The following is a 27,404-nucleotide window of genomic DNA, read 5'->3' as shown; positions in this document are numbered from 1 at the left end:
GACTATATGCGGCGAAATATTTCCATATATGTGGCGGAAATATTTTATAAATAAACATTTTTAACTTTGCACAATTTCGTATTTTACATTTTTCAACTTCGTATGGTTTGGCAGTCTACTTTGAGCATCTTCCATGTTTTCATTGTTTGAATTTTTCACTGCGCATATCGTTTGCAGTTTATGGTTTTCACGCTGCAATTTGTTTGCATGTATGATGTTTTTGTAGTAAATTTTTTGTATATTATACACAAGCAATTTCATTTGTTTCTGCTAAACAAATATATACATATATTTAGGCAGCAAATGTTTTAAAAATGAAAAATTTTCATTTTGTCTTCTAGCTGCAACATAAAATATTTTGTAAGGCAAAATATTTTTGGAAAAACTGCGACAAATATTTCTAGCATGAAGCTTGTGCATATATGGCATTGGTTTATAGTTTGTATATTTTCAGTATTTGTGCACATTAATATGAAAACGATTCATATTTATTGCGCAGTCGGTAGTCAAATGTAAAAAACGTTTAACTAATTTTAAACCCTGATTGAAATGAAAGTGAACCCGTTATTTTCGAATTCGATGCTAAACACAATAGATTTTTAAAAATTACAAGTACTTTTTTATTGTTAAACTTTATATTAAATTGCATTTTTGGTTTCTGATATGAATACCAGTGTTCGATTTTTAATGATTTTCTTATTTAAATAAATTCTTAACATACTATTTTAGGTAATATAACATTTAACCAAAATTTAATTTTATAAAAATTAATAATAGATTGTTATTTGTAAAATATTAATTTTATACATTACAGTATATATTGTATATCCTCTTATATGAATATCAATGTTTTAGTAAATAAAATGTTAACGAAATATAAAATATCAAAATTTTTCATGATATTTTAAAAACAAATCAATGACTTAATTATACGTAATATGAGTGAAATGACAAAAATTGAATAATATATACATATGTATGTATTTATCATGTTTAATTTAACAGTTCTCTTCATCTTCACAAATGCTTTCGTGGTGCTTTCGTGATTCTCGCTTTCTTAGATAGTTGATTAGTGGGCGCTTTTTATGCTCTTTACAGAACGGACATTCATTTTTCTTTGTTTTTTCTGCCTGTATTTTTTGAGATTTTTCTGTAAGTAAATAAATTTAAATTTTTCATAAAAAATCAATGATAAAACTATATCATTAATGAGTTATTTATGTGAAAACTTAATTTTTTGACCATGGATTTTATTTCAAAATATACATAAACTCCATTTTTTATAGAATTTTGAAAAACTCGTGATCTAAACATTTCATTGGCATTTCTCTCTCTAACAAACAAATTAATAAACATTTTCGGGGCTTAAATATATTTTATTAAATCATTCGAATAATCGAGGCAATTTTAAAAATTAATCGATCACTCGAAATTTTTCTTTTTTTCATTTATTTATTGTATCTTTATTACTTAGAGCTAGTTTCTTACTTGTCAGTTAAACCAAAGAATATAAATAATATAGAATGCGTATGTGGGAGGGAAGACAAAAGGCAAAGAAGCTCAAACAAAGAGCGTAACAATGCTCTCGTTCTCTTGTTGTTTGTGAGATCTTTTAATTCTCATTTATCAGCCATGTGCTTGTGTATGTATGAGTGTGTATTAAAAACGTAAAAAAAAAACAAAAACCTAACAACAGAATTTTTGTTTCTTGCAATTTTTGTGCAAATAACCTTCTTAAAAGCAAATGTAAGACCCCTTTCACACTAGGTAATTTAGTTGCGCAAGTCTCTTGCAAAACAAAACAGCAATGATGCTGAGTTAAACCTAGATTATATATCATATAAACAATAAGTGAGAAACACAATTTTTAGTTTAATTTAGGTTTAAACAAGGAATGTAGATTATCTTTACCCAGAAACTAGCTCTTAATGAACTAACAATAAGTGGTTCAAATCTTATATCTAATAACTGGATGGATTATTATAATTACTCCAGCCAGTGCCGCACAGAGGGATTTTGGTGTCAAAAAGTCAATTTTTCAAACACTTAATTTCAAGAATCAAATGATGCAGTTTTGTAGAGAAATGTTTACATATGAAATGTACACTTATAGTTTTAAAAAATTTTACTTTATTTTTAAAAAATTGAAGTAAAGTCCATCTAAGGGTTTTAAGCAAAAATTTACTTATATTTTTACGCAATTCAGTGGATTATATATGTATAATTTTCCTAATAATACCATTTTACCTTTAACATATTTGGAAAATATAACATTTCTACATCAATAAAAAAAAATTATGGGGATACCATAAACCGTTAAGAAGATATGCCCAAATCTATAAGTCTCTAAAAATTATTTTATTTTTGATATTCCATGGAGAAAAAAAATGTAGCCCCACTTTCCCCAAGCTGTTTTTTTTAATAAAATGAAATTTTATTAAAAAAATAGTTTTGGGAACAGGATGGAAACTTAACAGTTTTTGTCGAATAATAAACGAAATAATAAAAAAATTCTTATCTATGTATGGGTTTATTTTATTGAAACTCGGCATGCGTTCCTTTTTTGTTTCAATAAATGAATGTACCAAATTTCTAGACTTTTGTTTTTGGATATAAACAATTTTATGCGAAAAAATCAATTTGATAAAATTTATTTTTTTTTTCTTAATTTAGTTCATATAATTCTCGGTGCCAAATTTCAATGCTCTACGACCACTCCTTTTAATTTTTGCACAAAAATGTATTCCATTTGTATTGCATGGGCGGTATGCGGAGGGCATGGCCGATTTTAATAAAACTTTTGTTTCAGAAAATATATGTATCAAATTTCTAGAAAATTTTATGCCGGACGAAAAAAATTTTATTCATGCTTGTTTTGATTAAGTTGACATTCTTCCTTCTAGTCTTTGGATTAGGTCTGATTTGTCCCTCCTTAATCGAGTGTGGTCACGGTTATCCAATATGTTGCGGGTCAGTGGGTTTGGGTGAACTTCAAGTTTTTTTTAAATATTTTTGTACATTTTTCTAGATTTCAGTTTTTACAATGGGCACTTTTAGATCTTTGTGTATATTCGCGTTTTTGATATACGAGGGGGCAACTGTGATCATTCTTAGAAACTTGTTTTGGCGTCTTTGGATCTTTTCTACATTTGACGCTGAGGCCGTGCCGCATAACTGTATGCCATAACACCATATCGGTTTTATGATCATGTTATAAAGTAGAAGTTTACAATCTAAACTAAGCGTAGAGTTTCTCCCAATAAGCCAATTAATTTGAATTGATTTCAATTTCATTTGAGTCAACATTGCATCTATATGATTTTTCCATGTAAAGCGACGTTCGAGATGTATTCCGAGGTATTTAACTTGCGATTGTTGAATTATTGTTTGGTTATTGATAAGAATATGGCGGCATGATTTTCTACGCAATGTAAATGTTATGTGTGTACATTTTTGCTCGTTGACTTTAATTTTCGATTGTATTAACCATTTTTTTAATTCATGAACGCTTAGAATAGCAGTATTATCAGCAAATGTAGATGTATAAATGCGATTGTTAGTTTGCATATCAGACGAATATATCAAATATAAAAAGGGTAACAGGATACTGCCTTGGGGGTCTCCAGCTTCAATGGGTTGCGGAGTGCTTAAAAAGCCATCTTATTTAACCTTAAATGTTCGACCAGTAGTTAAATAGTTTTCCAATAACTTATGTGTGTTGGCGGGTAAATTCTGACTCAATTAAATGCTTGAGAAATATCGATGAAGAGAGCGGAACAATATTTCTTTTCCTCAAACGCTTTTCTTACAATCACCCCTATCGACATGTGAAATTTTGTTCCCATGAAATATTCATTTCCCTCGAAGGGAAAATTGCTATCGGGAATATCACGATGAACTTTACATTCACAATAGTTGATTTTGTTTGTAACAGCTGTTTATTGTTTACAAAATTCCATCTAAAAATTTCACAACAAGGGGAATTTTTTCACGTGAACAAAGTTGATGAACGAAAAAAGGAAAAGGGAAAATATTTCATGTGAAAAATTGATTCGCGATAGGGGTGAATATTTACAAGTCTATGGGTTTGTTGATTCGGAATACAATTGTTTTTAGTTAACATCGGGTACAACTTGTTCATAAGTATCTTCACAAATAGCTTTGATATATTAGACAATAAGCTTATGGGTCTGTATGATTCTACTTTACTTTTATTCGATAATAATAATTCTCGACTAATTGACAACCCATAAAAATAAAGCCAAAAATTATCCTTGGTCCAGTAAATTATTATTTTTTTTAAATAAAGTTAACTTTTAAAAATATGTCAGATATTATCTTTGCTAAATCATCAATTTTCAACTGTTATTTCGGTCAAAATGGGCACCGAAAAAAAGTATTTGAACAAATATTTAAAAATTTTCAAAAGAATCCACTATGGACTTTCAAAAAAATTGCAAAAGATTGAAGTCTTATAAGGTTCAGAAAGTCCCAGATCGCAATGCGGTAAAGAACTTTGAAGCAAAAAAACAAAGTAAAAGATTGAGGTAAAATTTTACAAAAAATACACTTATTGTGTGATGGCAGACTTTTCACAACTTCTAGGTCAAGGTTTTTATGTGGCTGATGGACAAACAAAAAGCCCTAAGAAGTTTCTTGTGTGGCAAGCTATTTGCAGTTATGGCAAAAGAAGCGAATAATTTCTGACATCAGGCACGATAAACGCAGAAATATATTTTACGGAGTGTCTACAAAGACGGCGTGCTTTCATATTTCACTATTGAAAAAAGGCCTTTGAGTAGTATTCAAACAATAATGTCAATTTTATACCACGAACATCGGCCTGTGGAAAGGTATTGTCCAGAACATCGGCCTGTGGAAAGGTATTGGGCTCTTGTAAAACAAGAATTAAAGAACACAGGAAAGGTATAACAGAACATGTCCGATTTAAATCGTAAATGGGCCAGGATTTCCGGAAAAAATGGATAAATTTATAAATACTGAGTAATATGCCAATATTTTAATGTTTAATGAATTTGTACAATATTTGAAAAAAGATTTCTTTAAAAAAATGTTATTTAATGTCATTCCATTTAGAGAATTTAAAAGATATTGAAGATCCCGTTTAACCGGTTTTAACTTGGAAAAAATAGCGCTCGTTGAAAAATTAGTTAATTATGCCTTTTATTGTCTTCTATTTCATGCTGATTTGAAAGTTTCTAAGATGATTTATATTATGAATAATGATTCTAATAGTGAATTTAGGTCCTGTTTTGTGGAACATGTAATTATTTATCAGATTATTGTAGCATAAACCATGTGTCAATTATATCGACAGAATATTGAAAAGCAATTAAAAATAATATCATATTACAGAAGCGATAAAACAGTAAATAATTGTATTGATGTGTGTTGTATTGATCGTCGTTTGTATGTGATTCTTGCGTTCAATGTTCTGTCCAACTGCTACATTATCCACTTTAGGTTAAAATGCAATTTAAGTAATTCTTTAGTATATAAGCAAAGAAGTTTTAAGAAAAGAACACACTTTGCTTTACAAACTATGAGCTGTAATTTAGCTCTAGCAAAGTAGTAAGACAAATAACTTTTGTTTTTAATACTATCCTATATTATAGTATTTTTTGATAGGAGTCTTGCTTTGACCACGTGCTGGATATAGCACTAGTCCCTGGACTTATCATAGCCCATTGATACTAGGATATTCGAATTATTCGATTTTTCTCTTGTTCGAATAAAACGAAAAATTCGAATAAGAGATTTTAACTTGTTCGAATAATTCGATCACACGTTTAAAATTAATCGAATTATTCGAATAATTTAAATTTTTTTTTAAAAAAGTAAAGAATGAAGTTTTGATGTCGGTTTTTTAATATTTTATTGTTTAAGAAAAACAAAAAATAACGTTAAAGTTAAAAATTCAAGTATTGATAATGTTAAAAACTTTCGAAAACAAAGTCCATTATTAAATTTTCAACAGAATTATTCTAATCAGATTAACTCCCGAACAATCTACAAAACAATTGACTAGCAAACCCTATAGTTTCCGTTTTGGAGTTATGCTTTAAAAAATTTGAGCTAGTTGGACATGATCCTGAATTCAAATGCAATATAAACTTACTAGCTGACCCGGTGAGCTACGTCACCCCAATTAGAAGTATGAAATAGTACTTAAGTCTCCCTTTGTGAATCTAATTGTAAATGTCTAATTTCATATTTCTGGGTCCATTATTATAGAAAATGCAAAAGAAAGTTACCACTAAAGTCACCTTTTGTGAATTCAAATTCATTCAGAATCATGTGTGCCTAATTTTAAATTTTTAGGTTTATTATTATAAAATATTCAAAAAGTACCATTGCAATAAGGAAATAGTACCATTGATTATCACTTTTAAATTCGCATTCACTAAACCATAACCCGTCAAGTTTGAATTTTAGATTTGTATATCATTTCCTATATTATCAACTAATTTTGTTTCTATAATACTTAATATTTAATAAATTATCACAAAACCGAAACCGATCGGTTTTAAATTTTTTAAAACCGAAACCGCGGCTTTGAAATTCTTCGATTTTTTGGAAACTAGGTCCATTATTATAGGAAATTCAAAAAGTACCATTAGAATATAGAAAAAGTACCAAAAAGCACCCACTTGTAGTTGCCCACCCACTCGGATCCATATAACCTTTATTTCAGGTTTATAGGTTCATTGGTGAAGAAATTACAAAAAGTACCATTAGAATAAATAAAAAGTACCAAAAAGTCTCCCCCTAGAATTCTCACTCACTTAGGACCATATATGCTTAATTTCATGTTTCTAAGTCCATTATTATAGAAAATTAAAAAAGTACCGTTATAATAAAAAAAGTACCATGAAGTATCCGCTTGAATTTTCACTCAATTACGACCATATGCGCTTAATTTCATATCCATTATAATAGAAAATTCAAATATTGAAATATTGAAAAAGTACCAAAAAGCAGCCACTTGTGGATTCCCACCCACTCGGGCCCATGTAAGCTTTATTTCATGTTTCTAGGTACATTGGTGAAGAAATTACAAAAAGTACCATTCGAATAAAGAAAAAGTACCAACAAGTTTCCCCCTAGAATTCTCACTCACTTAGGACCATATATGCTTAATTTCATGTTTCTAAGTCCATTGTAATATAAAATTCAAAAAGTACCATTAGAAGAATGAAAAAGTACCTATAGTTCAGTTCTCACATTTTGGTACCTAAATATAATCCCTTATTTCTAACACTAACTTCACTCAGATACATATCAGCTAACTTTAATGTCGATAAGTGAAATAATTTAAAATATTAAAAAGGTACCATTAGGAGAAAAGTACCAATTTCCCTTTTTCTCCTTGAACACCCCTCAAGTTTGACATGCTACAGACATGTCTCAATCGATTAAAATCTGTGTTAATGTGCCCAATAATAAATATGTTTTAAAAAAGTACCAAACTGTTTACCCGGATTTGGCCTAAAATACACCATGGCACTCAAGTTCCAAATAACAACCTGTTAGTTAATTTTTGTATGAATCCAGGAACCAATGTTAAAAAAACTATCAAAATCGGCTTAATAATTTGCAATAAAATGTATTTTCCCGATTTTATCCCCTTTTTGGTACCTTTTTTTATCCCCATTGCGGTGGTAAAATATTATTAAAATAATTTTCTGTATCGTGGTGGAAGTTCATAGTAAAATATTCAAATGTCTATGTCAAATTATAGAAAAACATATTTTATGAAAAAGTACCAAAAATAAACACAATTTTTATCCCTTAAGGGTTCGAATTTCCAAAAAGTACCAAACTTATATTTTTTATTTTTTGAAAAGAAAAGAATACGATTTAAATTTTGTTTCTATGTTTATTGGTTTAAAATATACATAGGGTAAAAAGGTACCAAAATACAGTTTTTACCTGTTTTCTCCGCTAAATGTTTCGAATTTCGAAAAAGTACGAAACACCTGTCAGCTTATTTTTTAACGTTACTCTTTTATATATAACTATAACTTTTTTATGTCGTTCATTAATTCGGATTTTAAATTGAGTAACTAATTCTTTAGTAAATTAATTATTCACTATTTCTAAAATATTTATAACAAATTGAATTATACATCAAGCTCTATCAACGTTGCCGTTGCAATATTTGTGTTTATCATTCGATTTATTAAATATTTTGCAACACTTACGTACGCGGTTAATAACATCACTTATATACATATATTTTACGATCATGGCCTTCATCTATTTCAATGTAAGCATTATAAATGTCATCCTGAATATCACTTTCGATGACCGTTTCAAAATCACATTCTCCATCACATTCAACTCCACTTTAATCTAAGGTAATATTTTGATTATTAATTGCGATTCTTCCAATATTTCGCCAGCTAAATAACAAATATTTTATTCCTTATCTTTTATTTTCAATTATATCGAAAAATGTTTAAAGATTTGTTTTTAGAATTGTAACTTCTTGCAGTAATATTTATATATTTATAGAAGGAGCTATCGGAACACTCATCTACAGTGATCGAAAGTCCCTTTGTCTTTAGCTATTTGTCGAATTTCAGAAACAATACAATATTCAGAAACAATACTTATTTAAATTTGAAATTATGAAAAATTTTAAGCAATTTAATAAATTTAAATATATATGAACATTTATTCGTTTTATTCGATTATTCTACATAAAATTGTTCGAATTATTCGTTATTCGAAAATGGCCATTTTTAAATTGTTCGAATAATTATTCGTAAGAAATTATTCGATTAATCGAACGTTTATTAGTCGAATGAATACCCTAATTGATACACAAAGTTTTAACATAAATAGTATGACTTGATTTTAATTCATAATACATATTTAAATATAACAAAGGTTTACAAAAAAATATATTATTTGGTCATGGATTGAAACATACATATATTATTAGTTGATTAAATATTCCCAATAACCATTTTACTGGAATTCAAGTTGAAAGCAAGTGTAATTCAAGAGTTGAATTTTAGCCAAGCAATTGAATTACAGTTGTATAACACTTTATTTCAATAGCATTCTCCAGTAAAGAGGAAACATAAATTCAAGTCATATGTTTTTTATTTTTTCAAATATTTTTCAAGTTTTAAACATTATTACATTTGCATTCAAGTCAAGTTCCAACAGAATGTTCAAGTGCTTAAATTCTTGGGGCTTTGTGGCTTACTGGTTTTTGTTTAACAAATATACATCACAATTTTAAGAAAACTATTTTTTTTTCATCTACTCATAAAAATTTTTTGAAATTTTTATAGACTTTTATGTTTTCAATGAATAATAGAAAAAATAATTAGAATAAATTAATTTTATTATAATTTTTATACAAATGAATAAAATGTTACTGAAAATTTACTATTTATACAAAATCGATTTTGAGCGGACGAGCAACAATTATATGGGAGATGTATTCAAGTAAATATACTTATTATAATTTGTGAAGATATTTTAAAAGCTCAATGTGACATTTTTTTAATTTAATGATAAACTTAGAATTTTGTTAAAAAATATCACGTTTTTATAGATTTTTTATTTTATTATTAGTAATTTTAAAAGACATTGCTTATCTATACTAAATTTATTTTAAAATCTTTGAGAAAAATTAAGCTTTATTTAGTCAAAAAATTAATTTCAAAATGTTTGATTACTTTTCAGGACTAGGAGAATTTTGATTTGAAATTTATGCGAGTATTTAGAATATTTATTTGGACAAAAACCTTATCACTTCCTTTTCTACACACAGAAAACAAATTGGTTGGAAAACGGTTGCTAATACGAAAATTTTATAAAAGTAACCAAAATATTATTATCATTACTAAAAATTCATAAATTCAACCGATTTTCCTTATTTATAGCTGTAAAACATAGCTATAACGGAATTGTGGTTGCTACAATAGCAACATTAGTTATTGTAATCAATTTGTATTTGGTTAAAATAAATTCAACGAAATCGGCATATACAACCTAACTAAATTCAAATAAGTAGAACTTTAACTATATTTTCAGTTTTAGTAATTAATAAATTCAAGAATTCTATATTCACAACCGACAAAAGAATACGTAAACCCAAAAATTTAAATTTTGTTTGACTTTTTTCAAAAATAAATAAATATTAATTAAAATAAAAGTTATTTAAATCGGAAATAGTTTACATAAAGATTTAAATGAATACAAAAATAAATTAATGTGAATTAACTCTAGAAAGCAGTAGGACTTCTTTGGAATTATCATGGGTAAGTGTTCGTATGTTCATTGTTTCATTATGTATTTCAAGAGTTATTTATCCTTTAAACAGAATGGAAAATGGCCAACAAATATACTGCTTATTCCAAGAAACTTGGGCCAGTCTGAATTTTTATTAAATACCTTCATTAAATTCTTCACAACCTTTCATTTGCATTTCTGATATTATTCGGTGTATTGGTCGTTCTTGTCGTTGCAATGGAGTGGAAAGATTAGAGAATTATATGGTCTTTATAGTAGATTGGTGACAAACGAAGATGGAAATCTTAATGAAGCAGTCAATGAAGTGACTTACTCCCTGATGACGAATGTACGGAATAAAGGTAAATTGTAAGATATTCCTTGAAAATCATTGATTAAAATGTTTTATAAATTCTCCTCAGAAAATCTACAAAATTTGAACCACGTGAGAAACGTATAAGCAAACAAAAATTGTTAAGAGAAATGAGCATTTATTGTATTTCGTTGTTTCATTTGCCTAGATCAAGAAACTATAGTCATGCTGTAATTCTAATACCTTCTTGAAATATAACCATAACCTTTTCTGTTGTTTTCCGAGACCTGTTGACGACACATTACTTTACAAGATCATAAGTCCATTGTAGAAGGTCGTTTTGCTGACTATCGATTCTGGAAAGCTGCAGTAAAATCCATGTTTGGCTGACAAATTTTTAAATTCTGATAAAAGCGGCTTTTTTGATTATATAAATTATCTTTACGTGTTCATATGTTTAGAAATGTAAATTTATTAACAATTATTTCAGCTACTAAACGTTAATAAAACATGCATAATTAAAAAAATTATATTTTTTTTACTTGGACTAGCCTTATAAATATATATTAAATTTGTATATATTCCAACCGAATAAGTTTTTTTTTTGCAGTTGTGACTATCAATATATTCAGCAACTACAACCGAACTATGCGATAGTACATGCAACCGACAAAATTCGATTGGCGACAAATTCGGTTGTGACAACGAATCTGTTTTCTATGTGTATTAGTTATATTTTTAATTTTTAAAATTAACTCATGTATAATTTTTTATTATCTGTTTTCTGTATCCAATTTAAAATTAGCATTTAAGGGAATATAAGAACATAAAAAACAAAATTTTAGTTATTAATTGTACATTTAAAACTAGAAATCCTTCAATAAATCTATTTCAGACATATAAATTTCACTTTTATATTAACCCCACATTTTTATAAAACTTTTGGCTTATAAAATTCTCACAGTAACGAAAGAAATTATCTTTTTTACATTATTAAAAAAAAAATTATAATTTCCAAATTAAATCCTTTAAAAATTTTACATAAAAACTATATAAAAAAATAAAAAAAAATTTGTGATTTATATATGTAAATAAATTCGTTTTAAAATTAAAAATAATTTTTAATTTATATCATAAATTTATTTAAAAAATATTTTAAGGTAAAAACTTAAAACTTTTGGTTCCCTTTCATCAGTAAATGTATTTAATGTGCCTAAAAAATATAAGGATTGAGATTGAAAAATTCTTAACACACGTTTTTCATAAAATCTTTTAACCCATTTTTTTTATTTTATTTGATTTTTTTGCTTTTTGATCAAGTTACCTTTGTGAAGCATGTCAGTTATTATATTTAATGTCATTTATGTTCATTTGTTCTTAATCTGATTAAAATGAGTGACGAGAAAAAAGTGCGTACTAAAATTATTAAATATTTTCAACAAAACCCAACTTGGTCCTACAAAATGTTGGCGAAACAATCAAAGGTCTGCCGTCAAACTGATTCCAATGCCAATAAACAGTATCGGGAGATTGTTCGTTGATAGAAAACCTGGTTCAGGTAGAAGAAATGGTCCACATGAAGTTTCTAAAGCCTATAAATGGAAAGCATTTTCAAAAGATCTCCCAACACATCTGGTAGGAAAGCAGCCCGGTTAGCTCAGTACTCGGATTATTTGGTACGAAAAGTTAAAGCCATTTCAGGTTTAAAAACATACAAGGCTCAAAAAGTTCCTGACAGGAACTCTGCTAAAAATTTAGAGGCCAAATACAGAGCACGGACATTTAAGTCAAATTTTATATAAAAAAATATACCTGCTGCTTAATGGATCAATATTTTTATGTTGCTGATGCTCGACGGAATGTTGTGGAAAAGTTTAGGCCCCAAAAGCAGAAAATTTTCCGAAAAAGTTCTTGGTAGAAGCCAAACATTTGTTACAAAGGGCTCTATAAATACCGAAATTTACATCAAGGGATGTTCACAAAAGAGGATGCTTCCATTCATAAGACTTCTTAATGTGTCCACTTATTTTTGGCCTGATTTGGTATCTGTCACTATGGTAATCAAGGTCTTGAGTGGTAAAAGAACAATAATGTGATATTTGTACCAGGAGAGGCCAATCCTACAAACTGCCTGGAGCTAAGGCCAGTGGAGAGATATTTAGATATTGAAGAACACAATTTGCATATTTGCAAAAATTGTCAATAGTTATATCCCTAATATACATACAGTGCCGGTCGAAATAATAGCACCACAGAACCTTAAAGCAATCAACATGGAAAATATTTTTATTTTCATAGTAATTTTAATTAAATATTTATCGTTAATTAATCTCTATATCGTTAATTAATCTCTATTTCTTCTATGAGTAAAGTTTTCTTTAAGAAAAATTTTTGAAAAATACCCAGATTTTGTGCAGTCATAATAATAGCACCATCTTAAGAAATTGTCGAAAAAATATAGAATATTTATGTTTTCGATTTAAAAAATCGCCATAATATTATAATTCGAATTAATTTATATCGAAATGAATAAAATTTGAAACAAAAAAATTAATTTTACTTTTCAAATTTTTTTAGTAACAAAAAAAGTGGTGTATGTGAGCTCTAGTTTCAGAAAATTATGATTTCTGAACATACAATTAGCTTAATTCAGAAAAAAAACTATTTATAGATATTTAGAAATGGTTTTAAAAAACATTGATTTGAAATAAAAATATATATTTCAGGTAGCGAAACCGCTTATCGCTTTTAATCATAACACTCTTGGCCCACCGTTTCGAAAATCAGGCATTTATGTTCTGCACGGTGGTCAAAAGTGGCGACTAGTGTTGCAGTTATTCGCTGACCATTACAAGAACAAAATTTAAATTATTTAAATCCTAGAAAAGTTGTATCAATAACAATATAACATCCTCTATTAAAGGTAAAATTTCCAAAGCCACATTACAATTTTTCAACATTCAAGTACCAAAAAACTTCTTGGTCAAATAATTAAACAAATTATATTGTTTGATATCAGATTTCTATAGAATGTCCTCCGAATCCAATTTCAACTAAAATTTATGATAATATATTCATCTTTTCTTAAAAACACACAGATTTTAAAATTATAATTTGATCGTGGTTTTTCTACTATAACATTCGAAGAATATATTGAATATGTGGAATAAATAATTCAATATTATATGATCAAATGCTTGATAAAATCATACTCAAATATAAATCAAAGAAATTATGACCCTAGGAATGATCTATGGAATGATAAATTGATATAAATTTGGGTTTCAAGCTAAAAGGTCAATGTCGTGGCACAGGATGCGATATCCCCAAACATAATTTTATTAAAACTAGATGGCCAAGAGTCACAAAAAGGGTAAAAGGAAACCAAAAATATTTAAGAATTTATTTTGGGGAATGAAAAAATATATTTGGCATACAAGTTGAATACAAAATTTTAAAAATTTTAGAATCTTTATGGGTAGGAGGTGGTCGGTCTCTTTTTTCCCAAAAAATACGAAAACAAAAGGCAGCAATATTTTACTTTTAATAATAACGTGTTAAGAACGTTACAAACCATAATAATTGTTACTAAATTAAATATTGTCCTGGTCAATTTTGGTTTATTTTAATCGATTTCTATCTTGGTGCTATTTTTTTGACTGATGAATTTCGTAGGTAGTTATATATTATGATGTTTTTCTTTAAAATTTGCTTCTTTTCAAAATTATTTTTAATGTTTGAAAGTTTATTGAATTAAGCATAAACTAATAGAAAAACAACACGTTCCCACGACAATTGGATCTCCGTTCCGGAACGACCCGAATCATATTCGGCCAAAGATTGTCAACTCAGCGACAGCTGTACAAACCGAAAGTTTTTTCCCCAGGTGAGCAAAATATGTCGGCAATTTTGCTCAAAATCCTTTTAATTATAGCCGGCGTTGAGCAGAATCCAGGTCCCAGTATTTGGCTCTGTTCAGTATGTCAACAACGCATAATGCGTAACACCACCTCAGTACAATGCACCGTTTGTAATAACTGGTGCAGTGTTGCCAATTTAGCCCTTTTTGGGCTAAATTTAGCCCTTTTCAATCTTGTTTAGCCAAAAAAATATTAATTTAGCCTTTAGCCTTTTTTTTAGCCTTTTTTATTTTCATTTAGCCATATATATTTACTCTAATGAAAATTATATATTTACTCTAATGATCTGAAATGTTTGCTGTTGAAAATTAGTAAAATCAGTTCAAAAAAATTTGCAGGGATATTATGACAAAAATTAACTAAAAATGTTGAACCAGTAAACAATTTAATTGTTTGAACCTTCCATACATTAAAAAAATGCCATAACCAATATAGAGAAAATGGACGTTATTTGAATAAAAATTGTTAATAAATATGTTAATGTTTTACTCGCGGGTCCGGGCGTTTATAAAATCATATATAGGGTTAAAGAGAATACTTTTAACTTTATCTGGGCGATGTATTTTTTGATCCTTTTGAAGGTTAGGTTCCTCTAAAATTAAAATTTGATGTAAATATAGTACTTTAACAAAAATTTTATAACACATGCCATGTAGTATACCGTTTTCAAAGACTACAATCCAATCAATTTAGAAAGAAAAATTCAGTTCATTATCGATAATAACTTAGCTATGATCATTTATACATATCTGATCAAATATAAAAAATTAACTTTTTTCCAAATTTAAATTAAATATTTATGTTTACATATTTTGGCTACCTTAGTTTTGATATGTTTACTAACTAATGGCAAAATTTATGTTTTTGCCAATGAAAATCAATTCTGTCCGGCGACGTGTATAATTTTTAGAATATATTTTTTCTGCATTACATGAGAGGCATATTTGCCATATATTCACTTATCAAAATATTCTCCATCGAAGTTATCACAAAGGAAAGTAATCCGGACAGAATTGATTTTCATTGGCAAAAACATAAATTTTGCCATTAGTTAGTAAACATATCAAAACTAAGGTAGCCAAAATATGTAAACATAAATATTTAATTTAAATTTGTCTTTCATATAAAAAAAATTTCCTAGGAGCATTTTGCAGGCCAGGTGATAAATACGAGGTGATAAAAACATCGGCATATGATATACGTGTGGCCCCATATTACGTTATTTGAAAGTTAAGGATCAACATACAGGAATAAATATTCTTATTTTCTCATTTGAACGTGTGTTATATTCATACATTTTTGTTTGTCTATTCGGCATAGTCAAATGTAACATTGTAAGTTGTTTTTTGTGTCAAATGTATGTATTTTTTTAATTAAAAATGTTAGCCCTTTATTAGCCACTTTTTAGCCCTTTTTTTCTAAGTATTTAGCCCTTTTTGCTCACCATGAATTGGCAACACTGAACTGGTGTCACCTGAAAAGGTGCTCAGGACTCAGCAGTCACCGCGACTGGAACTCCAGCTTCGTAGGATCTTGTTGTAGTACGCAGCCTCAAAACCCCAGCACTACCCCCATAATTACGATCCCACAATCCCGTGTCCAAACTCCACCCCCCGGACAAAACTTTGTCCAATCCCCAACCCCCGGACACAGCAGACCCTGTTCAAATCAATGGACATGTTCTGTCAGTCAGGACGTAATTAGAAGTAACATAACATCAATTCAGTGCAACGGTTATAAAAATTGGTGCCATATGAGAAGATGCTCTGGATTACGCTCGCACAAGGACTGGGGTAATAGCTTTTTAGCTCCCTGTTGCATAAACATACCCCCGGCGACAGTTGCCACCCCAGCCACACCTGTGCAATTCACCCCGCACAGTGTTGTGCAGACACCCCAACATCTGCCTCTACTACAACAACAAACCACGGCAAGAACTCCACCTCAACTGCCAAGTATATTAAATATACCACCCCATCCGCACCATACCCGGCGGTCTTTGCATTTCGGGGATTCCCAAGTATCGTTTAAGATCATGCAGTTAAACTGTAATGGTCTTAGAAATAAGGTCGTGGAAATCACCAATTTTATGCATGTTAATAACATCCTCATTGCCGCCATTCAAGAAACGAAGCTAACCAGGGATTGTAGACTCTCGGCTTCCAGTGATTACAACCTCATTCGGAAAGACAGGGATCGTGATCATGGCGGTGGCCTTGCTTTTATCATAAAGCGAAGCGTCAATTATACATTGACAGTGCCACCCCCTCTCCTGACCCCTATCTGGAAGTAATGAGCATCTCAATAAAAACTGGAGATATTGAGTTAGAAATTGTCAATAGGACTAGTTATCATCCCAGAATAGCACACCTTTTGCAAGGAGATAACAGAATAATACTTGGTGATTTCAATGCTCACCACGAGAGTTGGTACTCCCAGCTACCAAACGATCCATGCGGTATTTCATTATCAGACCAGATAGACGACTCGGACTTCGCTGCAATTAACGAAGACCTCTCTACGAGAATAACTGCTCGATGTTCAAGCTCCCCAGACATTTCCATCGTCTGCATGTCGCTTCTTGCCCATACCACCTGGCAAGCCCAAACGGCATTAAACTCCGATCACATCCCTATCTTGATCATAGTAGAGAAGTCTAGCGACTTTGTGGAGCCAGATAAGCGCACGTTCGTTAACTACAACAAAGCCGACTGGCACAGCTTTACGAACTACATAGACGATACACTACGTCACTTGCCGCCCCCCACATGTGCCAGAAGGGGTGAAGCAATCTTTAGAAAGATAGTCCTTCAGGCGGTAAGGCGCTTTATCCCCGCAGGAAGAATACCGAATATTAGACCAAATTTTCCATCACAGGCAGCACGATTGGCTCAAGAACGCGATCTCCTGCGTGCTAGCAATCCAGCTAATGAGCAAATTGAGCAGTTGACGGCTGAAATTGACTTTATCGTCGACGAACATCGCCGCAACAAATGGTTGGACCACCTGAATCATTGCTCAACAGACTCTAAATCGCTATGGTCTACTATCGAAAGTCTATCTGGAAACAATAATCGAAATCAAAACCTCGCTGCTATTGCGTTTAATAACTTGCAACATACAGATGCCAAGAAATGCGCAACACAATTCTGCAGGCAAGTTATAGAACACCCCGCCACGCAGAACCGGACCAAAAGGACTATAGTTCGGAGAACTAAGAATCTTATTCGAGATCCTCAGCCATGCTCCTTCACCTTCCGTGAAGTCGAGTTCATTATCTCCAAATCGAAACCTTCTAAAGCTCTAGGTCCGGATGGTATCTCAATGATAATGCTAAAGAAGCTCGGTAAAGTAGGTCTGGAATATCTCACCCACCTTCTGAATCTCTCGATTCACCATTTGGTGATTCCAGAAATCTGGAAAGTGGCTCGAGTTATCCCAATTCTAAAACCGGAAAAATCAGCTAGCCCCATCTCCTTATTGTCACCAATAGCAAAGATTTTAGAATCCCTACTATTACCCACCCTGAAAGAGCATTTCCCGCTCGCCACACATCAACATGGATTCAGGGAAGCGCATAGCACAACAACGGCTCTAACTCAGATAACCTCCCAGATCGCCAATGGCCTCAATCAGCAACGACCGTGTCAACGTCGTCGAATGCACTGGATTTATCCAAGGCATTCGATACGGTCGATCACTCGATGCTGATTAATGACATCGTGAACTCCACACTCCCAAATGATGTCAAATGCTGGATAGCCAACTATCTATGTGGAAGACATGCGTTTGTCGAGTTCAGAGGCCAGAAATCAAAATACCGCAAGATAAAGATGGGCGTGCCACAAGGAGGAGTACTATCACCGATGCTCTTCAACATATATCTTGCCAAGCTACCTGAACCCCCCCCCCAAATGTCTCTATGGTGTCGTATGCAGATGATTGCACTATAATTTCATCAGGTGTCAACATCGACGACATAAGTGCCAAAATCACCCGATACCTGGCCACCATAACAGACTTTTTTCAGGAACGCAAACTCAGGTTATCTGCTCCGAAATCCTCGGTGTCCCTTTTCACCTCTTGGACTAAAGAAGTAAGGACGGCGCTCAACATCTCAGTCGAAGGTCGAACTATCCCCACGGTTCAAAACCCGAAAATTTTAGGGGTAGTCTTCGACAGCCTCCTTCACTTTTCAAGGCACGCAACCTACATCAACCAAAAGGTTAAAAATAGGAACAAGGTCCTTAAAGCTCTAGCTGGCACCTCTTGGGGCATGAACAAAGAGACGATTGTAGCGACATACAAAGCAATTGGTCGCTCTCTTCTCAACTATGCTGCCCCAGTATGGACCTCATTCCTCAGTGACACCCAATGGCGAGGTTTACAAGCGGCCCAAAATAATGCTCTCCGGATCGCAACCGGTTGTGTCAAGATGACGAATGTGGATCATCTACATGAGGACACCAGGTTACTGTCGGTCAGACAACATAATGTGTTGTTGACTAGACAGTTCCTGTTGGCATGCCATCTGCCGAGTCACCCCAACCATCAGATTCTGATGCAGGATCCTCTTCCCCGACACATCCGGATGGACTTTCGACACTTTCGCAGCGACATCCAAGACGTTATACCATCGGACGTCGACAGATTGTCTATTGCAAGTGCTCGGAAATTGTTGCATCAAACGGCGGTTACTGATGCAACAGAGTCCTAAATGAACACCCCCCTGCGATATCGGATTATGAGAGACAATTACCAAGGCATACAAGAACTATATTAGCACAATTAAGAGCCGGTTGGTGCAGTTTCCTCAACTGCTACCGAGAACGTATCGTTCCTGGCACTTTAAACCGTTGCCCCGCCTGTCATCAAAGTCCTCACGATACAATGCATTTATTTAATTGTCCCACCAGGTCTACAAATTTGCGCCCCATAGACCTGTGGTTAAGACCAACTGAGGTGGCGCAGTTTCTCCAGCTCCCACTACCACCTACTGACATCAACACAAATAATTAAAATATTCACTCTTATAATTTCAGGAAAGAACAATCGTCGAACTGTTACAACAACAACAACAAAAACAACAAAAATTAATTTAACAGTTTTTACGTAATATTTTAATATGAATATCGTGGTGCTATTATTTTGACCGCAGCTGTATATGGCTTAATATAAAAAAGGCGTAACTCGATTGTTTGTTACTTTACATGAGAAGGAAAAAACTTAATAAAATTTTAGATAAAACAAGTTTTAACGCAATTTTTAATAAAAAGAGGCAACACATTTTATTTCTCATTTAAAATTTTTATTTTAATGAAATTATCTAATATAGGCCCTTTTGGGAAAAGGGAATATATTTTATGTGAAATATTGATTCGCGATAGGGGTGCTTAAGTTAGGCCTTTTTTAAACTGAGTTGAAAATGATACATATGTAAAAAAATATTTCTTATAAAACATGGTATCAAAAAAGATGGCAATATGCAGGTAAAAACTTTTCAAATCCTGTGGTCTTTTTTGAGATTGCTATTTACTCCTTATAAAGTGAATCAGGAAGGATATCTTTAATCGCCGACTTTGATTTACCAGGCCGAATCGAAGATTATCGTTTAGGCATGTTTTCAAAATTTAGAAAATAGTCGTAGTGCAAATGGTGCTGGAACTTTTCGTGCCTCCTTTATTAATTGCACAAATTGCGATGGCAAATTTATTAGCTTATTTTTAAATTTTCTTTCTATAAGGGAATGGCTTGAGTCACATTCCAGATGAGTATGTCCACTTATTAAAAAATTTTGTTCAATCGTTATTTGAGTTTCCATACTAGAAGCCAACAATGCATTAGAGAATATTACATGGCGGTTTTGGTAGAAACAACCATCAGAGTAAACAATTACGTGGTGGAATTCTGGCGATCGAGTTTGGATCTTCCACAAGTGTTTAATAACACACGTCGCAAAAACGGAAGATACGTGTGTTAAAATATTGTATATAGTGAGGAATTATTTTTTTCCTAGGTTTAAATATGGAATAGTTTGATCCCTTTAATAATTTCGCAAAAAATGGATAGGACAACTTTATGTTTCCATTTTCTTTTTTTGAATCACACTCAGCGACATAAAGCGGTTAAATTTCCTGATAGGTATTATTGTCATGGTGATAACTAGGGGGCGGATTTATATGCAAATGCATGTTTTTTCTCTAACGTCCAAATACAATGTAGACTAATTATCCATTCAAATCGGACATTTTGCTGTATAATGGCATCGATTTGTTAAAGCATATTTTTGCATATTTTATTGATAATGCATATTCTGTTATATTTAAATTCAAAATGCTTATTTATATGTATATTATGCAAGTTTTTAATATTTTTTGACTTTAATGGGCAAGATATTGTCTGGACAAAATTAATTTGTTATAGAAATACCATTAAATGTTATCGTCTAACTTGATTCGACTTTGAGAAACTGACATTAAGTCTTCTTCATTTCTTTATTAGCAATTGAAAATTATAATTTCAAAAAATGTTGCTTCAAAAAAGTTTAGAGTTATTTTTATGTATCAAAAAATCAATTCAACTTCAATTTATATGAGATTTCGTTATCGAAAGATTTTGTAACTTCACATACATAGTTACAGCTACTGACAGTTATTTCCCAGCAGTTGTAGCTGACTACGTGACTAGTTATTTTAACACGTGCATGTTCTAAGCAGAGGGTCAATTAACACTTTTGGATTTCTTAGAGACAAATGCACTACACAATTACCGTTTAAAGTGACTAAACTATCGATTACTTAGAGACACTTAAGTATCAATTGGCTTTACGCTGGATTACATGGGAAGTATAAAGTAACCAATTAACTTCTCTCTGAAATACAAATAGCAGATACGTGTCAAATGGAGTTAGCCAACTTATCAGACATTAATGATATTCACTGTTTCTAAGCGATATATTTACTACTTGATAACTGCTGGTTTATTAGGAGATGAAAATTAAGGTTGTATGCTACTTTACAGCACAAGAAAAATACATATTGACGATTTTAAAAGTCAAGTCTCAAGATAGATGCTCTAATCTATCTAATCGTTTTCTCAGAAGAACAATTATAAATTTAAAGCTTTAACTATGTAATTCCTGGTTTAATTTAAAAATTCCTAACAGCTGGGAATACTTTTGTGTATTTTTTGGACATTACGCGATCAATAGTTAATTATTTTTTGTTTCTGCACGAAAATATAAGTGCATATTTTTTAAATTTTTAGGTCATATTTTGACTTTTTTGAAGCATATTTTCCAATAATAAATGCATGAATACCCGCCCCCTAGTGATAACCAATTGTAGGAACTTAACTTATTTCTTAAACTTTTTACAACTCTGTTAATATACATAAAAATAATTTTTGTGATTGTTGATTTACTTTTCATTATAAATATTTTTCTTGATCAATAAACTTCATATTTAAATATAAACGGCCATATTCATAAACATTTTAAACAGCATTTTAAGGCATTTTTAAGCAAAATTCCTTAAAATTGTATTTATAAACGTATTTTAGCTTAAAATACCTATTTCAAATGTTGTTTTAAATAAACGAATTTTAAAATTGCTTCGACCCTATTTTAAACCTATTCTAAGGTATTATTTTTACATTTTATCTTAAAAAAAGGAATTTTAAAGATAAATGTTTCTAAATTTGCAATAATAGACGATAATATTGCAATTGCCAAACGTAACTTTAACTCCGCTGGGGAATAATTACCATTATAATAATATATGATTTTGTTAGATATTCCTCCGGCAGTGAGCTACATGAGGTTCACAAGTTAGTTTTATAGACATTTTTGTAATTTAACATTAACCTGTAACGGAATGTAGTACATAATTAAATGTGTAAACATCGTGGAGGAAGGTCCACACAATCTAATATACTCACTCCTGCATTAAAATTAAGAGTTTTCTCATAGAAAATCATTAGATTCTGTTACAATTTAACAAAATGACAATAAAAATAAATTAATAAAACAAATTATAAAATAGTGATGTTTATTTAATCACAGAATATTCGTCATTCGTATACTTTTAACAATAATTGAAAAAAAATATATAACAATGTTTGTATATTAATACATTTAGGCTTAATATAAATAGGAACGGTTTTTATTCGCTGATTGTGTAAGTTTAACAACAAGTTTAATCTGTAATTTCAGATTTTATTTACTGAAAAATAAAATATTACGAGTATTTTATTATTTAATATTCGTTGTTTTGCTGCACTATGATTGAAGTGGCACATTCAAGTTATAGTGTTACCATCACAGAATTTAAAAAAATATTAAAATACTGTTTACTTAAAATGCTGATTATGAATACGAATTTATAACAAAGCTATTTTAGGCCTAAAATGTGTTTTAACTAAATTGTATTTTAAAGCTTAAAATTGATTTTTTATGAATACGGGGGAAAAAATATAAAATAATTGTACCTATATCTATTGGCGATCCTGCCTAACGAATTATTTAATTGCACATTATATAATATAGCTTATCTTAAAAACAATCTTATAAATAAATTGGAAACAAATTTAATCAAAAATACATCGTCAAAATAAGAAATTTTTTTCTTGAAATATGAAAACGGATATAATCCATATTTTCATTCGTCCTGATCATTATATGACAAAAGGATAAATATATTTAACATCAAATCAAAATAAATATCAAGAATTGAACTGCATCTGTAACTCTCAACAATATTATTAAAAAGCTGGTTTTAATATCAAGTAACCTGAGGTGAAAACTCAAATTTCAACCATATCCTGTATCTATCAACATAATTTTTTATTAATTTAAACCGTAAATATTACATTAACACACATTTACTAGTATTAAGTATTTAAATAAGTTAAACATCTAAATACATTCATGTTTTATCAATTTGTTAACTACAATCTCGTCAGTTTTATAAATTATGGTTCTAACTAGATCTTCTACCCGAAATAATATATCACTAGACGTTGAACAACCTACTACTACGAACGATTCAAATATTTCCATTATCTTGTAGTTCTCCAAACAACCATTTAACAGTTATGGAAAACTCCAATATGAATAACCAAGTGTTTAATTATCCAATTGTTAACGACAATGTTAAATTACCACCTTTTTGGATTTCTTGCCCACAAGCATGGTTCATTCAGACTGAAATACAATTCAATATAAAACAAATAACAGATGATACCACAAAGTATCAACATGTTATTGTAGCACTTCCACAGGAAGTTATCATTAAGATATTAGACGTTTTACAAAAGCTACCTACTTTAAATAAATATGAGTTTCTTAAAAATACCTTATGCGAACGATTTTCCCTTAGTGAAGAAAAGAGACTTGAACAATTATTTTCCGATAAACAGATTGGTGATCGTAGACCTTCAGAATTTTATAGAGATATGTCTAATATTGCCAGATCAGTTAATCATTAATAGGAAATGATCTTCTTTATAAACTTTGGTTACGCAAACTTCCACAGGAACTACTAGTCCATTTAACATCTTCGAATTTAGAAAATTTAGATGACAAAATCAAGCATGCTGATAAAATTTGGGATGTTTTGAGTAAGAATCAAATATTTCAAATTATTTCCAATTGTAATAATCAAGATATAATTCAGCAATTTTTAACTATTACATCTCAAATTTGTAAAAATTTAGATAAATTGAGCTTAGAAGTTTCAGAGCTTAGATCATCCAGACAAAGAAATATGAGTTATCACAACTACCGAAGGAAATCAAGAACTAGATCACGTCAAAAGTTTGAAAAATTTTGGTACCCTTTTAAAATTGGCTCAAATGCTCATAAGTGTATTCCCCCATGTAACTTTACCTCTCAGTTAAACATTTTAGATATTTTCTGGAAGGACATTCTTTTACAATTTTTACTGATCTTAATTCGAAGACAGATAGATCACCTCGACAAACAAGACATATGGAATACATAGCTCAGTTTACTAATGATATTAGATATATTAGCGGTAGAGATAATGTTGTTGCTGACACTTTATCAAGATTGCCGGAAATAGATGCTTTGACTCAAAGTGAAATCAATTTTAATGTATTAAAAAAAGAACAAGAATGTGAAATTTCATGTGGTTTAATAGATGATCAATTTAGGTTAAAATACAATATTAAAGAAATTCAAATTCCTAACTATAATTTTAATATTATAGTAATGAGGCAAACTATCTTTGGAAAACTTCATTCACTGGCACATCCAGGCAGCCGCGCTTCTAGAAAAATTATTCAAAGTAGATATTTTTGGTCATCTATGAATAAAGATATAAATTTATGGGTTTCTGAATGCATCGAATGTCAAAAATCCAAAATAAATAAGTACACTAAATCGCCTAATGTTGAAATTCCAATTCCAAAATGTAGATTTGAACATATCCATATGGATATTGTTGGACCCTTGCCAGTTTCAAGAGGTTACAAATATATTTTAAAGTGTATCGATAGAACAACGAGATGGCCAGAAGTTTATCCATTACAAAATATTATATCTGATGTAATTGTTAGAACTTTTATTCATAATTATATATCTCGTTTTGGCATTCCATTAAAAATTACAGTAGATCGTGGGTCACAATTTACATCTAGTTTATTTTCGAATTTAGTAGATTTACTTGGTATACAAAAAATTCACACCTCTGCCTATCATCCACAATCTAATGGAATTATAGAAAGATTTCATCGTCAACTCAAAACATCTCTTACATCATATAGTCCTTGTAATTTTAAATATGGTCTGAAAGTTTTACTAAAATCGGAAAATGATAACCTTAAATCGTGAAGGTCAAAGGTCAAATTTTTCAATATTTGGAATTTCTAAAGAAAAGATAGCGAAATGTTATATATTTTTGGGCCGATTTTAATGAAACTTGAGCAAAATATACATTGGGGTCTAGCATTTACAACAACAGTGCAAAAATGGATTTAATCCGTTAAGAGCACTTTTCCAAATATTGAAAAATTTGACCTTTGACCTTCACGATTTAAGGTTATCGTTTTCCGATTTTAGTAAAACTTTCAGACCATATTTAAAATTACAAGGACTATAATATTATGAATAGGTTTTACTTAAAATTTATAACATTAAGGAAATTGGGCTCATTCGCCTAAATATGGACAAAAAATTAGTTTTTCTTGAAAATCGCAAAATTTAAATCGCAGGTACGGAAAAACTGTAAGAGGTATTGACATAATTTTTTCATATTTTTAGTCCCTATTTTGATCTCAATAAATCCCAATGTGATGATCAAAAAATTCTGAAATTTGTTTAATAAAATTTTTAAAAATTTGAAAATGGAGATTTGAAACAGCCGTTAAAAAAAATATTTTTTTTGGCCATACCTGCGAATAGGTTAACGGTATCCTGCGAAGACAAAAACTCATACACAAGTAAATACGGATATATTTTAAATAAAAATTAGCTTTTATTTTAATTTTTCTCGAAATATGTTAATTTTTTTCCTAAATTTTTTGTTCAAGTGGCCTGAAACACGTTAATGGTCTGGCGAATTTGTAATAACTTTAACATTTTTGAACCAAATTTTGTCATTTATATCTCATTACAACGATAATTACGTACACATTTATATTATTTTGCATTCAATAGCAAAATTTTTAAAATATCTGAAAAATTTGCATTTTTTCCGAATTTTGGCGATAATACAGTTTTTGGGTCATTTTAACCCAAAGGAGATGCAGGGTTAAATTCCAAAAAAAAAATTTAATATAATATTCAATAATATAAATAAATCTATACATTTCTAGAAAACAATGCAGAACTTTAACGAGTTTCACCTATTTATTCCATATAAATAGTAAAATTTTGCATATATCTGAACTTTGACCTCGATGCGCGTCCAGAAATCGTTGACCGATTTGGCTCAAATTTTCAGCACTTAACTTTTAGGACTAGTGCCACAATATTCCACCCGGCACTCTTCAAAATTTTAACAAAAAAATTTTTTCATACAACTGATTGTCACTCTAATGTATATATAACAAATAGTTACTAACAATAAGTAGATAAGATTATATTCTATCTTATCATTTCCATATATATACGTACATGTATTTACAAACATACATATGTATAAATAATTTTAAACTAAAGCGCATTTAAAACTTGAAACTGTAGGTCGTTATAAGATTTAGTAATATGTCGCCGTCAATAATTATTTGTTTTTATATTCATTATGAAATTTATGATTAGATACAAACATACAAATTTACTTTTAACAAGGTTATACTATTTAATATTGTATTTCAAAATATGTATGTAATTCAAAACAGCTACTTAGACTTTTTCTTGAATAGAAGTTGATTACCTTGGACTTTACTGTATGGATCTTTTGAGTTTGCCATAGAATTTTGTTCCAGAGTACCGTAAGGAAACTGTTCATAATCTCGATAATATGTTGTACGCATTACACCGCCAGAAGTTATTGTGGAGTCGCCAACAAATACTCCCCAAACATCCATAATTGTTGGTATTTATTTTCAAAAGGAGAGTTTTGCAAAATGATGAAGACTGTTTTATACTGAAGTTTATGGCAGCTATAAGAATATTTGTGCTTTGTCTACTTACATACATACATAAATGTATTTCATACTATGTAGAATGTTCGTATCCGAACGCATATGTTTAATGCAAATATTTTTTAGGTCATTTACATTTGCGTTTAAAAATAAATCGAATCAAAATGCAACAAGTCGTCTTTTGTTTATACGCTACAACAGCATTTATGTTATTAAAATATTTCGATTGTGTTTGTAATCAGTAGCAGATGCTGCATAAATGTCGAAAATAAAATAAATTCACTCTTTGT

At 30.3% G+C, this 27,404-nt stretch overlaps 2 protein-coding genes across 3 annotated transcripts in view; one reads left to right on the top strand and one right to left on the bottom strand.

Annotated features, from left to right (window-relative positions):
- neb (nebbish) overlaps positions 1-27,404 on the top strand; it is a 252,883-nt gene that overhangs the window by 40,182 nt on the left and 185,297 nt on the right. The window lies entirely within an intron of this gene.
- On the bottom strand, positions 597-27,404 carry fok (fledgling of Klp38B). Of its 2 annotated transcripts, XM_065500463.1 has the most exons (3): positions 27,164-27,404; positions 26,904-27,106; positions 597-1,150 (listed from the first exon to the last, which is right to left on the bottom strand). In XM_065500463.1, exons 2-3 carry the CDS (start codon positions 27,055-27,057, stop codon positions 999-1,001), a joined length of 306 nt encoding a protein of 101 aa, XP_065356535.1. In that variant the 5' UTR covers positions 27,058-27,106; positions 27,164-27,404; the 3' UTR covers positions 597-998. The 2 variants fall into 2 exon arrangements, with proteins under 2 accessions (XP_065356535.1, XP_065356534.1); XM_065500462.1 differs by having other exon boundaries at positions 26,904-27,404.

This window comes from Calliphora vicina, chromosome 2 (genome assembly GCF_958450345.1).
Source record: "Calliphora vicina chromosome 2, idCalVici1.1, whole genome shotgun sequence".
Lineage (NCBI taxonomy): Eukaryota > Metazoa > Arthropoda > Insecta > Diptera > Calliphoridae > Calliphora > Calliphora vicina.
This window is presented reverse-complemented; position numbering and strand designations above follow the sequence as displayed.

Bases quoted from the DNA above. Each gene is read 5' to 3' on its own strand.
- fok (XM_065500462.1), bottom strand. From the start codon at position 27,057: ATGGATGTTTGGGGAGTATTTGTTGGCGACTCCACAATAACTTCTGGC. The intron at 1,151-26,903 runs GTAATCAACTTC...ATTTACTTACAG, and splicing joins TCCATACAGTAAAGTCCAAG to AAAAATCTCAAAAAATACAG.